The following is an 18,871-nucleotide window of genomic DNA, read 5'->3' as shown; positions in this document are numbered from 1 at the left end:
TAGGGTCCCTTCTAGCGGTGCTAAGACCAAGGGGCATTGCAGTAGTACCTTACTTGGACGACATTCTGATTCAAGCGTCGTCCCTTCCTCAAGCAAAGGCTCACACGGACATAGTCCTGGCCTTTCTCAGATCTCACGGATGGAAAGTGAACGTGGAAAAGAGTTCTCTATCTCCGTCGACAAGGGTTCCCTTCTTGGGAACAATAATAGACTCCTTAGAAATGAGGATTTTTCTGACAGAGGCCAGAAAAACAAAACTTCTAAACTCTTGTCGGACACTTCATTCCGTTCCTCTTCCTTCCATAGCGCAGTGCATGGAAGTAATAGGTTTGATGGTAGCGGCAATGGACATAGTTCCTTTTGCGCGCATTCATCTAAGACCATTACAACTGTGCATGCTCAGTCAGTGGAATGGGGACTATACAGACTTGTCTCCGAAGATACAAGTAAATCAGAGGACCAGAGACTCACTCCGTTGGTGGCTGTCCCTGGACAACCTGTCACAAGGGATGACCTTCCGCAGACCAGAGTGGGTCATTGTCACGACCGACGCCAGTCTGATGGGCTGGGGCGCGGTCTGGGGATCCCTGAAAGCTCAGGGTCTTTGGTCTCGGGAAGAATCTTTTCTACCGATAAATATTCTGGAACTGAGAGCGATATTCAATGCTCTCAAGGCTTGGCCTCAGCTAGCAAATCAGACAACATGACGACTGTTGCGTACATCAACCATCAGGGGGGAACAAGGAGTTCCCTGGCGATGGAAGAAGTGACCAAAATCATTCAATGGGCGGAGACTCACTCCTGCCACCTGTCTGCAATCCACATCCCAGGAGTGGAAAATTGGGAAGCGGATTTTCTGAGTCGTCAGACATTACATCCGGGGGAGTGGGAACTCCATCCGGAAATCTTTGCCCAAATTACTCAACTGTGGGGCATTCCAGACATGGATCTGATGGCCTCTCGTCAGAACTTCAAGGTTCCTTGCTACGGGTCCAGATCCAGGGATCCCAAGGCGACTCTAGTAGATGCACTAGTAGCACCTTGGACCTTCAAACTAGCTTATGTATTCCCGCCGTTTCCTCTCATCCCCAGGCTGGTAGCCAGGATCCATCAGGAGAGGGCGTCGGTGATCTTGATAGCTCCTGCGTGGCCACGCAGGACTTGGTATGCAGATCTGGTGAATATGTCATCGGCTCCACCATGGAAGCTACCTTTGAGACGAGACCTTCTTGTTCAAGGTCCGTTCGAACATCCGAATCTGGTCTCACTCCAGCTGACTGCTTGGAGATTGAACGCTTGATCTTATCAAAACGAGGGTTCTCAGATTCTGTTATTGATACTCTTGTTCAGGCCAGAAAGCCTGTAACTAGAAAAATTTACCACAAAATATGGAAAAAATATATCTGTTGGTGTGAATCTAAAGGATTCCCTTGGGACAAGGTAAAGATTCCTAAGATTCTATCCTTTCTTCAAGAAGGATTGGAGAAAGGATTATCTGCAAGTTCCTTGAAGGGACAGATTTCTGCCTTGTCTGTGTTACTCCACAAAACGCTGGCAGCTGTGCCAGATGTTCAAGCCTTTGTTCAGGCTCTGGTTAGAATTAAGCCTGTTTACAAACCTTTGACTCCCCCTTGGAGTCTCAACTTAGTTCTTTCAGTTCTTCAGGGGGTTCCGTTTGAACCCTTACATTCCGTTGATATTAAGTTATTATCTTGGAAAGTTTTGTTTTTGGTTGCAATTTCTTCTGCCAGAAGAGTTTCAGAATTATCTGCTCTGCAGTGTTCTCCTCCTTATCTGGTGTTCCATGCAGATAAGGTGGTTTTACGTACTAAACCTGGTTTTCTTCCAAAAGTTGTTTCTAACAAAAACATTAACCAGGAGATAGTCGTGCCTTCTTTGTGTCCGAAACCAGTTTCGAAGAAGGAACGTTTGTTGCACAATTTGGATGTTGTTCGCGCTCTAAAATTCTATTTAGATGCTACAAAGGATTTTAGACAAACATCTTCCTTGTTTGTTGTTTATTCTGGTAAAAGGAGAGGTCAAAAAGCAACTTCTACCTCTCTCTCTTTTTGGATTAAAAGCATCATCAGATTGGCTTACGAGACTGCCGGACGGCAGCCTCCTGAAAGAATCACAGCTCATTCCACTAGGGCTGTGGCTTCCACATGGGCCTTCAAGAGCGAGGCTTCTGTTGATCAGATATGTAGGGCAGCGACTTGGTCTTCACTGCACACTTTTACCAAATTTTACAAGTTTGATACTTTTGCTTCTTCTGAGGCTGTTTTTGGGAGAAAGGTTTTGCAAGCCGTGGTGCCTTCCATTTAGGTGACCTGATTTGCTCCCTCCCTTCATCCGTGTCCTAAAGCTTTGGTATTGGTTCCCACAAGTAAGGATGACGCCGTGGACCGGACACACCTATGTTGGAGAAAACAGAATTTATGTTTACCTGATAAATTACTTTCTCCAACGGTGTGTCCGGTCCACGGCCCGCCCTGGTTTTTTAATCAGGTCTGATAATTTATTTTCTTTAACTACAGTCACCACGGTATCATATGGTTTCTCCTATGCAAATATTCCTCCTTAACGTCGGTCGAATGACTGGGGTAGGCGGAGCCTAGGAGGGATCATGTGACCAGCTTTGCTGGGCTCTTTGCCATTTCCTGTTGGGGAAGAGAATATCCCACAAGTAAGGATGACGCCGTGGACCGGACACACCGTTGGAGAAAGTAATTTATCAGGTAAACATAAATTCTGTTTTCTTTCCTAAGATATGGAGAGTCCACGACATCATTACTAGTGGGAATATCACTCCTGACCAGCAGGAGGAGGCAAAGAGCACCACAGCAAAGCTGTTAAGTGTCACTCCCCTCTTTGCCTCTGTCAATGGAGGAGGTGAAGTTTGGTGTCTGAAGAAATTATTTCATATAGAAATAGATTAATAGGTATATACAGATGTATGTATTTAAGAATTAATAGAACATATTCTGCCACATGAAGAACATTGGAATGTGAAATATTAATATTTCATGTTGGGTTTAGCGCTCTTGAATACATGCGGTAGGGTTAGTGCACGTATGGGTGTTAGGCCTTTTGCAGTTTTCACGTTTCATTGACTTCTATGGGAGATAAAGTTAACGCGGTTGCGTAGGGTTTAGGTTCGCGTGCAAACGTTTTACTTTCAACTTGTAATATGAGTGCAACCTGATGTGTGCAAAATGCCTCTGTCTAACAAAGTTAACGTGCGAGCGGGAGTGCTAAATTCTAACCCATAATTATATATTATCTTATATTGATTGTAGTCCAAAATGTGATCCTTTTTCTAAAGATTTGTATTTGTTCCACTTCTTTGCTTTCATACTACACTATAAACCGTAAATTATCTCCCCCCCCACAGCTAAATCAAAAGTACTAGAATTGGTGCTGGTGAGTGTAAGTGCAGCAATAACTTTAAAAGTATACTGCTAAATGTGGATATACATGCATTAAAGAATGACAACACTTACCTTATTTTTAATATACAATTTAAATATAGGAGCAGGGAGAGTAAACTAATCATTTGGCGGTGATAACATTTTAATTGGAAGCAAACACAATGAAAGTAAATGGGACCAGTGTATGATGTAACCTAACCTCTTAATATCCTGGATTTTTGCAGAGCTACAACTCCTACCTGAGCAGTGAGCACAACAGTATGTTGAAGCTGAGGCGCCATGCAGCTTCTTTACGCAGCCAGTTCACTGAGCTACGCGCTCTTACTGAGAGGTGAGTAGCCATTATTACGGGTCGATGTTAGGTGTCACTATATACTTTGTGAGGTAGATCACACTATGGCAAACATTGCTGGGTATCACTATAATACTATGATAGAACGGCTGAGAATAACATTGTGATAGATACTCCAGGGGATAACATTGTAATAGATACTGCTGGGGACCACACTGTAATAGATACTGCTGGGGATCACAATGTAATAGATACTGCTGGGGATCACAATGTAATAAATACTGCTGGGGATCACACTGTAATAGATACTGCTGGGGATCACAATGTAATAGATACTGCTGGGGATCACAATGTAATAGATACTGCTGGGGATCACAATGTAATAAATACTGCTGGGGATCACACTGTAATAGATACTGCTGGGGAGCACAATGTAATAGATACTGCTGGGGATCACAATGTAATAGATACTGCTGGGGATCACAATGTAAGAGATACTGCTGGGGATCACACTGTAATATATACTGCTGGGGATCACACTGTAATAGATACTGCTGGGGATCACACTGTAATAGACACTGCTGGGGATCACAATGTAATAAATACTGCTGGGGATCACACTGTAATAGATACTGCTGGGGATCACACTGTAATATATACTGCTGGGGATCAAAATGTAATAGATACTGCTGGGGATCACACTGTAATATATACTGCTGGGGATCACAATGTAGGAGATACTGCTGGGGATCACAATGTAATAGATACTGCTGGGGATCACACTGTAATAGATACTGCTGGGGATCACACTGTAATAGATACTGCTGGGGATCACACTGTAATAGATACTGCTGGGGATCACACTGTAATAGATACTGCTGGGGATCACAATGTAATAGATACTGCTGGGGATCACACTGTAATAGACACTGCTGGGGATCACATTGTAAGAGATACTGCTGGGGATCACACTGTAATAGATACTGCTGGGGATCACACTGTAATAGATACTGCTGGGGATCACACTGTTATAGATACTGCTGGGGATCACACTGTAATAGATACTGCTGGGGATCACACTGTAATAGATACTGCTGGGGATCACAATGTAATAGATACTGCTGGGGATAACAATGTAATAGATACTGCTGGGGATCACACTGTAATAGATACTGCTGGGGATCACACTGTAATAGATACTGCTGGGGATCACAATGTAATAGACACTGCTGGGGATCACAATGTAATAAATACTGCTGGGGATCACACTGTAATATATACTGCTGGGGATCACACTGTAATATATACTGCTGGGGATCACACTGTAATATATACTGCTGGGGATCACAATGTAATAGATACTGCTGGGGATCACACTGTAATATATACTGCTGGGGATCACAATGTAATAGATACTGCTGGGGATCACAATGTAAGAGATACTGCTGGGGATCACAAAATTTAAGAGATACTGCTGGGGATCACAATGTAATAAATACTGCTGGGGATCACACTGTAATAGATACTGCTGGGGATCACAATGTAATAGATACTGCTGGGGATCACAATGTAATAGATACTGCTGGGGATCACAATGTAATAAATACTGCTGGGGATCACACTGTAATAGATACTGCTGGGGAGCACAATGTAATAGATACTGCTGGGGATCACAATGTAATAGATACTGCTGGGGATCACAATGTAAGAGATACTGCTGGGGATCACACTGTAATATATACTGCTGGGGATCACACTGTAATAGATACTGCTGGGGATCACACTGTAATAGACACTGCTGGGGATCACAATGTAATAAATACTGCTGGGGATCACACTGTAATAGATACTGCTGGGGATCACACTGTAATATATACTGCTGGGGATCAAAATGTAATAGATACTGCTGGGGATCACACTGTAATATATACTGCTGGGGATCACAATGTAGGAGATACTGCTGGGGATCACAATGTAATAGATACTGCTGGGGATCACACTGTAATAGATACTGCTGGGGATCACACTGTAATAGATACTGCTGGGGATCACACTGTAATAGATACTGCTGGGGATCACACTGTAATAGATACTGCTGGGGATCACAATGTAATAGATACTGCTGGGGATCACACTGTAATAGACACTGCTGGGGATCACATTGTAAGAGATACTGCTGGGGATCACACTGTAATAGATACTGCTGGGGATCACACTGTAATAGATACTGCTGGGGATCACACTGTTATAGATACTGCTGGGGATCACACTGTAATAGATACTGCTGGGGATCACACTGTAATAGATACTGCTGGGGATCACAATGTAATAGATACTGCTGGGGATAACAATGTAATAGATACTGCTGGGGATCACACTGTAATAGATACTGCTGGGGATCACACTGTAATAGATACTGCTGGGGATCACAATGTAATAGACACTGCTGGGGATCACAATGTAATAAATACTGCTGGGGATCACACTGTAATATATACTGCTGGGGATCACACTGTAATATATACTGCTGGGGATCACACTGTAATATATACTGCTGGGGATCACAATGTAATAGATACTGCTGGGGATCACACTGTAATATATACTGCTGGGGATCACAATGTAATAGATACTGCTGGGGATCACAATGTAAGAGATACTGCTGGGGATCACAAAATTTAAGAGATACTGCTGGGGATCACAAAATTTAAGAGATACTGCTGGGGATCACAATGTAATAGATACTGCTGGGGATCACAATGTAATACATACTGCTGGGGATCACACTGTAATAGATACTGCTGTGGATCACATTGTAATAGATACTGCTGGGGATCACACTGAGAGAGATACTGCTGGGGATCACACTGTAATAGATACTGCTGGGGATCACAATGTAATAGATACTGCTGGGGATCACACTGTTATAGATACTGCTGGGGATCACACTGTAATAGATACTGCTGGGGATCACAATGTAATAGATACTGCTGGGGATCACACTGTAATATATACTGCTGGGGATCTCACTGTAATAGATACTGCTGGGAATCACAATGTAGGAGATACTGCTGGGGATAACACTGTAAGAGATACTGCTGGAGATCACACTGTAATAGATACTGCTGGGGATCACACTGTAGTAGATACTGCTGGGGATCACACTGTTATAGATACTGCTGGGGATCACACTGTAATAGATACTGCTGGGGATCACACTGTAATAGATACTGCTGGGGATCACAATGTAGGAGATACTGCTGGGGATCACAATGTAATAGATACTGCTGGGGATCACAATGTAATAGATACTGCTGGGGATCACACTGTAATAGATACTGCTGCGGATCACACTGTAATAGATACTGCTGTGGATCACAATGTAATAGATACTGCTGGGGATCACACTGTAATAGATACTGCTGGGGATCACACTGTAATAGATACTGCTGGGGATCACACTGTAATAGATACTGCTGGGGATCACACTGTAATAGATACTGCTGGGGATCACAATGTAATAGATACTGCTGGGGATCTCACTGTAATAGATACTGCTGGGGATCACACTGTAATAGATACTGCTGGGGATCACACTGTAATAGATACTGCTGGGGATCACAATGTAATAGATACTGCTGGGTATCACACTGTAATAGATACTGCTGGGGTTCACACTGTAATAGATACTGCTGGGAATCACAATGTAAGAGATACTGCTGGGAATCACACTGTAATAGATACTGCTGGGGATCACAATGTAATAGATACTGCTGGGGATCACATTGTAATAGATACTGCTGGGGATCACACTGTAATAGATACTGCTGGGGATCACACTGTAATAGATACTGCTGGGAATCACAATGTAAGAGATACTGCTGGGAATCACACTGTAATAGATACTGCTGGGGATCACACTGTAATAGATACTGCTGGGGATCACAATGTAATAGATACTGCTGGGGATCACACTGTAATAGATACTGCTGGGGATCACAATGTAATATATACTGCTGGGGGTCACATTGTAATAGATACTGCTGGGAATCACACTGTAATAGATACTACTGGGGATCACACTGTAATAGATACTGCTGGGGATCACAATGTAATAGATACTGCTGGGGATCTCACTGTAATAGATACTGCTGGGGATCACACTGTAATAGATACTGCTGGGGATCATACTGTAATAGATACTGCTGGGGATCACACTGTAATAGATACTGCTGGGGATCACAATGTAATAGATACTGCTGGGGATCACACTGTAATAGATACTGCTGGGGATCACAATGTAATAGATACTGCTGGGGTTCACAATGTAATAGATACTGCTGGGGATCACACTGTAATAGATACTGCTGGGGATCACACTGTAATAGATACTGCTGGGGATCACAATGTAATAGACACTGCTGGGGATCACAATGTAATAGATACTGCTGTGGATCACAATGTAATAGATACTGCTGGGGTTCACAATGTAATAGATACTGCTGGGGATCACACTGTAATAGATACTGCTGGGGATCACACTGTAATAGATACTGCTGGGGATCACAATGTAATAGACACTGCTGGGGATCACAATGTAATAAATACTGCTGGGGATCACACTGTAATATATACTGCTGGGGATCACACTGTAATATATACTGCTGGGGATCACACTGTAATATATACTGCTGGGGATCACAATGTAATAGATACTGCTGGGGATCACACTGTAATAGATACTGCTGGGGATCACAATGTAATAGATACTGCTGGGGATCACAATGTAATAGATACTGCTGGGGATCACAATGTAATAGATACTGCTGGGGATCACACTGTAATAGATACTGCTGGGGATCACACTGTAATAGATACTGCTGGGGTTCACACTGTAATAGATACTGCTGGGAATCACACTGTAATAGATACTGCTGGGGATCACACTGTAATAGATACTGCTGGGGATCACACTGTAATAGATACTGCTGGGGATCACAATGTAATAGATACTGCTGGGGATCACACTGTAATAGATACTGCTGGGGATCACACTGTAATAGATACTGCTGTGGATCACAATGTAATAGATACTGCTGGGGATCACACTGTAATAGATACTGCTGGGGATCACACTGTAATAGATACTGCTGGGGATCACACTGTAATAGATACTGCTGGGGATCACACTGTAATAGATACTGCTGGGGATCACAATGTAATAGATACTGCTGGGGATCACACTGTAATAGATACTGCTGGGGATCACACTGTAATAGATACTGCTGGGGATCACACTGTAATAGATACTGCTGGGGATCACAATGTAATAGATACTGCTGGGGATCACACTGTAATAGATACTGCTGGGGATCACACTGTAATAGATACTGCTGGGGATCACACTGTAATAGATACTGCTGGGGATCACAATGTAATAGATACTGCTGGGTATCACACTGTAATAGATACTGCTGGGGATCACACTGTAATAGATACTGCTGGGGATCACAATGTAATAGATACTGCTGGGGATCACACTGTAATAGATACTGCTGGGGATCACACTGTAATAGATACTGCTGGGGATCACAATGTAATAGATACTGCTGGGGTTCACAATGTAATAGATACTGCTGGGGATCACACTGTAATAGATACTGCTGGGGATCACACTGTAATAGATACTGCTGGGGATCACACTGTAATAGATACTGCTGGGGATCACACTGTAATAGATACTGCTGGGGATCACAATGTAATAGATACTGCTGGGGATCACATTGTAATAGATACTGCTGGGGATCACACTGTAATAGATACTGCTGGGGATCACACTGTAATAGATACTGCTGGGAATCACAATGTAAGAGATACTGCTGGGAATCACACTGTAATAGATACTGCTGGGGATCACACTGTAATAGATACTGCTGGGGATCACAATGTAATAGATACTGCTGGGGATCACACTGTAATAGATACTGCTGGGGATCACAATGTAATATATACTGCTGGGGGTCACATTGTAATAGATACTGCTGGGAATCACACTGTAATAGATACTACTGGGGATCACACTGTAATAGATACTGCTGGGGATCACAATGTAATAGATACTGCTGGGGATCTCACTGTAATAGATACTGCTGGGGATCACACTGTAATAGATACTGCTGGGGATCATACTGTAATAGATACTGCTGGGGATCACACTGTAATAGATACTGCTGGGGATCACAATGTAATAGATACTGCTGGGGATCACACTGTAATAGATACTGCTGGGGATCACAATGTAATAGATACTGCTGTGGATCACAATGTAATAGATACTGCTGGGGTTCACAATGTAATAGATACTGCTGGGGATCACACTGTAATAGATACTGCTGGGGATCACACTGTAATAGATACTGCTGGGAATCACAATGTAAGAGATACTGCTGGGGATCACAATGTAATATATACTGCTGGGGATCACACTGTAATATATACTGCTGGGGATCACACTGTAATAGATACTGCTGGGGATCACACTGTAATAGATACTGCTGGGGATCACACTGTAATAGATACTGCTGGGGATCACACTGTAATAGATACTGCTGGGGATCACACTGTAATAGATACTGCTGGGGATCACAATGTAAGATATACTGCTGGGGATCACACTGTAATATATACTGCTGGGGATCACAATGTAATAGATACTGCTGGGGATCACACTGTAATATATACTGCTGGGGATCACAATGTAATAGATACTGCTGGGGATCACACTGTAATAGATACTGCTGGGGATCACAATGTAATATATACTGCTGGGGATCACACTGTAATAGATACTGCTGGGGATCACAATTTAATATATACTGCTGGGGATCACACTGTAATAGATACTGCTGGGGATCACAATGTAATAGATACTGCTGGGGATCACACTGTAATAGATACTGCTGGGGATCACACTGTAATAGATACTGCTGGGGATCACAATGTAATAGATACTGCTGGGAATCACAATGTAAGAGATACTGCTGGGGATCACACTGTAATAGATACTGCTGGGAATCACACTGTAATATATACTGCTGGGGATCACACTGTAATAGATACTGCTGGGGATCACAATGTAATAGATACTGCTGTTGATCACACTGTAATAGATACTGCTGGGGATCACACTGTAATAGATACTGCTGGGGATCACACTGTAATAGACACTGCTGGGGATCACATTGTAAGAGATACTGCTGGGGATCACACTGTAATAGATACTGCTGGGGATCACACTGTAATAGATACTGCTGGGGATCACACTGTAATAGATACTGCTGGGGATCACACTGTAATAGATACTGCTGGGGATCACACTGTAATAGATACTGCTGGGGATCACAATGTAATAGATACTGCTGGGGATCACACTGTAATAGATACTGCGGGGGATCACAATGTAATAGATACTGCTGGGGATCATACTGTAATAGATACTGCTGGGGATCACAATGTAATAGATACTGCTGGGGATCATAATGTAATATATACTGCTGGGGATCATAATGTAATATATACTGCTGGGGATCACACTGTAATAGATACTGCTGGGGATCACAATGTAATAGATACTGCTGGGAATCACAATGTAAGAGATACTGCTGGGGATCACACTGTAATAGATACTGCTGGGAATCACACTGTAATATATACTGCTGGGGATCACACTGTAATAGATACTGCTGGGGATCACAATGTAATAGATACTGCTGGGGATCACACTGTAATAGATACTGCGGGGGATCACAATGTAATAGATACTGCTGGGGATCATACTGTAATAGATACTGCTGGGGATCACAATGTAATAGATACTGCTGGGGATCATAATGTAATATATACTGCTGGGGATCATAATGTAATATATACTGCTGGGGATCATAATGTAATATATACTGCTGGGGATCACACTGTAATAGATACTGCTGGGGATCACAATGTAATAGATACTGCTGGGGATCACAATGTAATAGATACTGCTGGGGATCACACTGTAATAGATACTGCGGGGGATCACAATGTAATAGATACTGCTGGGGATCATACTGTAATAGATACTGCTGGGGATCACAATGTAATAGATACTGCTGGGGATCATAATGTAATATATACTGCTGGGGATCATAATGTAATATATACTGCTGGGGATCTCACTGTAATAGATACTGCTGGGGATCACAATGTAATATATACTGCTGGGGATCACACTGTAATAGATACTGCTGGGGATCTCACTGTAATAGATACTGCTGGGGATCATAATGTAATATATACTGCTGGGGATCTCACTGTAATATATACTGCTGGGGATCACACTGTAATAGATACTGCTGGGGATCACAATGTAATAGATACTGCTGGGGATCACACTGTAATAGATACTGCTGGGGATCACACTGTAATAGATACTGCTGGGGATCACAATGTAATAGATACTGCTGGGAATCACAATGTAAGAGATACTGCTGGGGATCACACTGTAATAGATACTGCTGGGAATCACACTGTAATATATACTGCTGGGGATCACACTGTAATAGATACTGCTGGGGATCACAATGTAATAGATACTGCTGTTGATCACACTGTAATAGATACTGCTGGGGATCACACTGTAATAGATACTGCTGGGGATCACACTGTAATAGACACTGCTGGGGATCACATTGTAAGAGATACTGCTGGGGATCACACTGTAATAGATACTGCTGGGGATCACACTGTAATAGATACTGCTGGGGATCACACTGTAATAGATACTGCTGGGGATCACACTGTAATAGATACTGCTGGGGATCACACTGTAATAGATACTGCTGGGGATCACAATGTAATAGATACTGCTGGGGATCACACTGTAATAGATACTGCTGGGGATCACAATGTAATAGATACTGCTGGGGATCATACTGTAATAGATACTGCTGGGGATCACAATGTAATAGATACTGCTGGGGATCATAATGTAATATATACTGCTGGGGATCATAATGTAATATATACTGCTGGGGATCATAATGTAATATATACTGCTGGGGATCACACTGTAATAGATACTGCTGGGGATCACAATGTAATAGATACTGCTGGGAATCACAATGTAAGAGATACTGCTGGGGATCACACTGTAATAGATACTGCTGGGAATCACACTGTAATATATACTGCTGGGGATCACACTGTAATAGATACTGCTGGGGATCACAATGTAATAGATACTGCTGGGGATCACAATGTAATAGATACTGCTGGGGATCACACTGTAATAGATACTGCGGGGGATCACAATGTAATAGATACTGCTGGGGATCATACTGTAATAGATACTGCTGGGGATCACAATGTAATAGATACTGCTGGGGATCATAATGTAATATATACTGCTGGGGATCATAATGTAATATATACTGCTGGGGATCATAATGTAATATATACTGCTGGGGATCACACTGTAATAGATACTGCTGGGGATCACAATGTAATAGATACTGCTGGGAATCACAATGTAAGAGATACTGCTGGGGATCACACTGTAATAGATACTGCTGGGAATCACACTGTAATATATACTGCTGGGGATCACACTGTAATAGATACTGCTGGGGATCACAATGTAATAGATACTGCTGTTGATCACACTGTAATAGATACTGCTGGGGATCACACTGTAATAGATACTGCTGGGGATCACACTGTAATAGACACTGCTGGGGATCACATTGTAAGAGATACTGCTGGGGATCACACTGTAATAGATACTGCTGGGGATCACACTGTAATAGATACTGCTGGGGATCACACTGTAATAGATACTGCTGGGGATCACACTGTAATAGATACTGCTGGGGATCACACTGTAATAGATACTGCTGGGGATCACAATGTAATAGATACTGCTGGGGATCACACTGTAATAGATACTGCGGGGGATCACAATGTAATAGATACTGCTGGGGATCATACTGTAATAGATACTGCTGGGGATCACAATGTAATAGATACTGCTGGGGATCATAATGTAATATATACTGCTGGGGATCATAATGTAATATATACTGCTGGGGATCATAATGTAATATATACTGCTGGGGATCTCACTGTAATAGATACTGCTGGGGATCACAATGTAATATATACTGCTGGGGATCACACTGTAATAGATACTGCTGGGGATCTCACTGTAATAGATACTGCTGGGGATCATAATGTAATATATACTGCTGGGGATCTCACTGTAATATATACTGCTGGGGATCACACTGTAATAGATACTGCTGGGGATCTCACTGTAATAGATACTGCTGGGGATCATAATGTAATAGATACTTCTAGGGATCGCTGTGTAATGATGTACTGCATGGTTCTGCTACATTGATGACCTGTTCATCCTGTGGCGTGGACCACTGAACAAATTACACAATGTAAGATATACTGCTGGGGATCACAATGTAAGATATACTGCTGGGGATCACACTGTAAGAGATACTGCTGGGGATCACAATGTAATATATACTGCTGGGGATCACAATGTAATAGATACTGCTGGGGATTACACTGTAATAGATACTGCTGGGGATTACACTGTAATAGATACTGCTGGGGATCACAATGTAATAGATACTGCTGGGGATCACACTGTAATAGATACTGCTGGGGATCACACTGTAAGAGATACTGCTGGGGATCACAATGTAATATATACTGCTGGGGATCACAATGTAATAGATACTGCTGGGGATTACACTGTAATAGATACTGCTGGGGATTACACTGTAATAGATACTGCTGGGGATCACACTGTAATATATACTGCTCGGGATCACACTGTAATAGATACTGCTGGGGATCACACTGTAATAGATACTGCTGGGGATCACACTGTAATAGATACTGCTGGGGATTACACTGTAATAGATACTGCTGGGGATCACACTGTAATAGATACTGCTGGGGATCACAATGTAATAGATACTGCTGGGAATCATAATGTAATAGATACTGCTGGGGATCACACTGTAATAGATACTGCTGGGGATCACACTGTAATAGATACTGCTGGGGATCACACTGTAATAGATACTGCTGGGGATCACAATGTAATAGACACTGCTGGGGATCACAATGTAATAAATACTGCTGGGGATCACACTGTAATAGATACTGCTGGGGATCACACTGTAATAGATACTGCTGGGGATCACACTGTAATATATACTGCTGGGGATCACAATGTAATATATACTGCTGGGGATCACACTGTAATATATACTGCTGGGGATCACAATGTAATAGATACTGCTGGGGATCACAATGTAATAGATACTGCTGGGGATCACAATGTAATAGATACTGCTGGGGATCACAATGTAATATATACTGCTGGGGATCACATTGTAAGAGATACTGCTGGGGATCACACTGTAATAGATACTGCTGGGGATCACAATGTAATATATACTGCCGGGGATCACATTGTAATAGATACTGCTGGGGATCATAATGTAATATATACTGCTGTGTATCAAAATGTAATAGATACCGCTGGAGATCATATTGTAATATATACTTCTAGGGATCGCTGTGTAATGATGTCTTGCATGGTTCTGCTACATCGATGACCTGTTCATCCTGTGGCGTGGACCACTGAACAAATTACAGCAACTTAAACAGGATATTGAAAGGGTAGTTCCTTTTTTAAAATTTACTACAATATGTCGCAGTAATGAAATAGAATTCTTGGATGCTTAAGTTTATAAGGATCAGGGTTCACTCCAGACACCAGACAGACATATACACAAAACCTATTGACAGGAACACTCTGCTATATAGGAAACATTATCATCCCCCTAGGGTGTTTAAAAATATTGCCAAATCACAATTTATGAAAACTGAAAGTGTAGGGTGAAATATAAAAAAATAAAAACAATAGAATGGAAGTAATAGTCAGAAGTGATATTATAGGAAGGAGCTAGAAAAAAAGGGAACTTGAATAAGCAATCTGAAGAAAGACTGAGAAGGGTTTACAATAAAAGAATGTCCTTTGTTAGCACCTACAACATGCTATAAACACATAATCTTAAAAAGAAATTGATATATTTTATAGGAGGATTGTCATAACATTGGGGGTGTTTTCTAATTGCAGCCTATAGGAAGGGCCACATTTATGGTAGAAGGCTGGTTAGGGCACATGTAACCTTTGGTGACAACCATGACAATATATGTTTGGGAATCCCATGCTTAAAGTGCCATAAAACATGTTGAAATATGTGCATATCCTAAAAGGGCTATTTAAGTAAAAATACTTTGCATAAAAAAATGTTTAAAAATTGCTGGCAAGTATTTTAAAATAATTTAAAAAAATAAGCAAAATGAATTACATAGCATGCTGTCTGGAGTAGTCTGCTCCACCCCCTTATCAGTGTTTAGACACAGGCATTGTAGTTCAACTGAGTTCACAGCTTCTAGGCATGCTCCAGCAGATAATCACTGTGCACTTTTGCATTCTACCAAAGCAACAGTAGATGTAGATACAGCCATAGAAGGAAATATGTGGGGGGAGTTAGAACTGTACAATTTGGATAATTAAAAGAAAGGGTTAATGGCAAGGCATTGCAGTATAAATTTGCAGGTAAAGTAATTAAAGTATATATATATATATATATATATATATATATATATATATATATATATATATATATATATATATACATATATATATATATATATATATATATAGATAGATAAGAGCCTAACTTGATTCTATTGGTGTGCATAGTACAAAGTTAAGATTTGTTCCACCTAACCATTTAAAGCAACATGAAACCCATTTTTTTCCATGAATCATGCTGGTTAAATTTGGCTTTTACAGATGTAAATGTCTATCTATCTATCTATCTATCTATCTATCTATCTATCTGTCTATACATGCATACATACACAATCTATATTTCATCTATCTATCCATACATATATACATACATACAAACTAACACTACTAAGTCCCTGCAGCATTACAGAGAGCACAACACCCTATGTTCAAAGATCAGTTTATGTAAACAAAAACTCACTATAACTTTATGCCTTTTCCTCCCCTTGATAACCTCATATGGATTTCCGCCTGCACTTTTGACATCTTCACACCTCCGGGAGGGGTGCACACATGCTCCATTTTCTATTCCCCTACCAACAGCGGCTAAGGGCACAAATACCACCATGCCTCCAGTCCTTCCCTCACACAGCCTTATAGCTGCACAGCCACATTGCTGTACTGATGGCCCTGCCTCCTTAAGTTGCTGCCTGCTGGCTCCAAATGATGTGGCCCACTAGGAAATCTCTCAGTATCCTCGTAGGTCAGTCTGGCCTTGCCTACACTAGACAAAAATGTAAAATTAATAGCTATTAAACATGTAATTCAACATGTATGGGATATGGCCTTAAATGTGCAAGTGGTCTTCTTTATATAGGGGGAACAACTCAAAAAGTAAAGTACAGAATATGCCAACATAAAACTACTATAAGAAATCCAGAGATCTCACATTTTCTGGTCCCAACACATTTTCAAGGAATAGGCCATCAATAAGTTAATAAGATATATGAGCTCCTATACAAAAGAGATCAACAGGGAATGTGGATTATGGATTATGCTAGTGTTACACACACACACACATGTGTGTGTAAGGGTTATAATTTTTTTCTTCTATTATGTAAATTAGTATTAAATTGTGATATTGTTGATGAAAACTGTCGGCTAGATTACGAGTTATGCTGCTTTTTAACGCCCGCTGGTATTACGAGTCTTGAAGGTACAGGCTCACCGCTCACTTTTTTGTCCAGAATGGAAATACCGCAAATCTACTTACGTAATTGTGTATCCTCTTTTTTCAATGGGACTTGCATAGCGCCGGTATTACGAGTCTGCCAAAAAGTGAGTGGTACACCCTTTCCTGTCAATACTGGTACCGCATTTTAAAGTCAGTAGTTAAGAGTTTTACACTACAACGCCGTAGCATAAAACTCTTAACTAAAGTGCTAAAAAGTACACTAACACCCATAAACTACCTATTAACCCCTAAACCGAGGCCCTCCCGCATCGCAACACTAAAATAAAAGTTTCAACCCCTAATCTGCCGAACCGGACATTGCCGCCACTATAATCACTATAATAAACATATTAACCCCTAAACCGCCGCACTCCCGCCTCGCAAACATTAGTTAAATATTATTAAGCCCTAATCTGCCGTCCCTAACATCGCCGACACCTATCTACATTTATTAACCCCTAATCTGCCGCCCCCAACGTTGCCGCCACTATACTAAAGTTATTAACCCCTAAATCTAAGTCTAACCCTAACACCCCCTAACTTAAATATAATTAAAATAAATCTAAATAAATATTCCTATCATTAACTAAATAATTCCTATTTCAAACTAAATACTTACCTATAAAATAAACCCTAAGCTAGCTACAATATAACTAATAGTTACATTGTATCTATCTTAGGTTTTATTTTTATTTTACAGGCAAGTTTGTATTTATTTTAACTAGGTAGAATAGTTACTAAATAGTTATTAACTATTTAATAACTACCTAGCTAAAATAAATACAAAGTTACCTATAAAATAAAACCTAACCTAAGTTACAATTACACCTAACACTACACTATAATTAAATTAATTCCATAAATTAGGGTTAATAAGTGTAAGATTAGGGGTGTAGACTCAGGGTTCATGTTAGGGTGTTAGGTGTAGACATAAAATGTTTTTCCACATAGGAATCAATGGGGCTGCGTTATGGAGTTTTACGCTGCTTTTTTGCAGGTGTTAGACTTTTTTTCAGCCGGCTCACCCCGTTGATTCCTATGGGGAAATCGCGCGCGAGCACGTTACACCAGCTCGCTGCTAACGTAAGCAGCGCTGGTATTGGAGTGCGGTAATGAGCACAATTTTGCTCAATGCTCACTTCTTGTCTGGTTTGTAAAAACCTGTAATACCAGCGCTGTCTGTATGTGAGCGGTGAGCATAAACTGCTCGTTAGCACCGCACAGCCGCTAACGCAAAACTCGTAATCTAGCCGAATGTATTTTCTATA

At 41.3% G+C, this 18,871-nt stretch overlaps 1 protein-coding gene across 1 annotated transcript in view; it reads left to right on the top strand.

Annotated features, from left to right (window-relative positions):
* The window catches only part of LOC128657266 (rootletin-like), a 282,131-nt gene that overhangs the window by 43,463 nt on the left and 219,797 nt on the right, over positions 1–18,871 (top strand). Inside the window, exon 8 of the mRNA XM_053711546.1 lies at positions 3,656–3,762. Coding sequence (XP_053567521.1) covers positions 3,656–3,762 — 107 coding nt within the window. The remainder of the gene's footprint in view (positions 1–3,655; positions 3,763–18,871) is intronic.

The sequence above is a fragment of the Bombina bombina genome, chromosome 4 (assembly GCF_027579735.1).
Source record: "Bombina bombina isolate aBomBom1 chromosome 4, aBomBom1.pri, whole genome shotgun sequence".
Lineage (NCBI taxonomy): Eukaryota > Metazoa > Chordata > Amphibia > Anura > Bombinatoridae > Bombina > Bombina bombina.
This window is presented reverse-complemented; position numbering and strand designations above follow the sequence as displayed.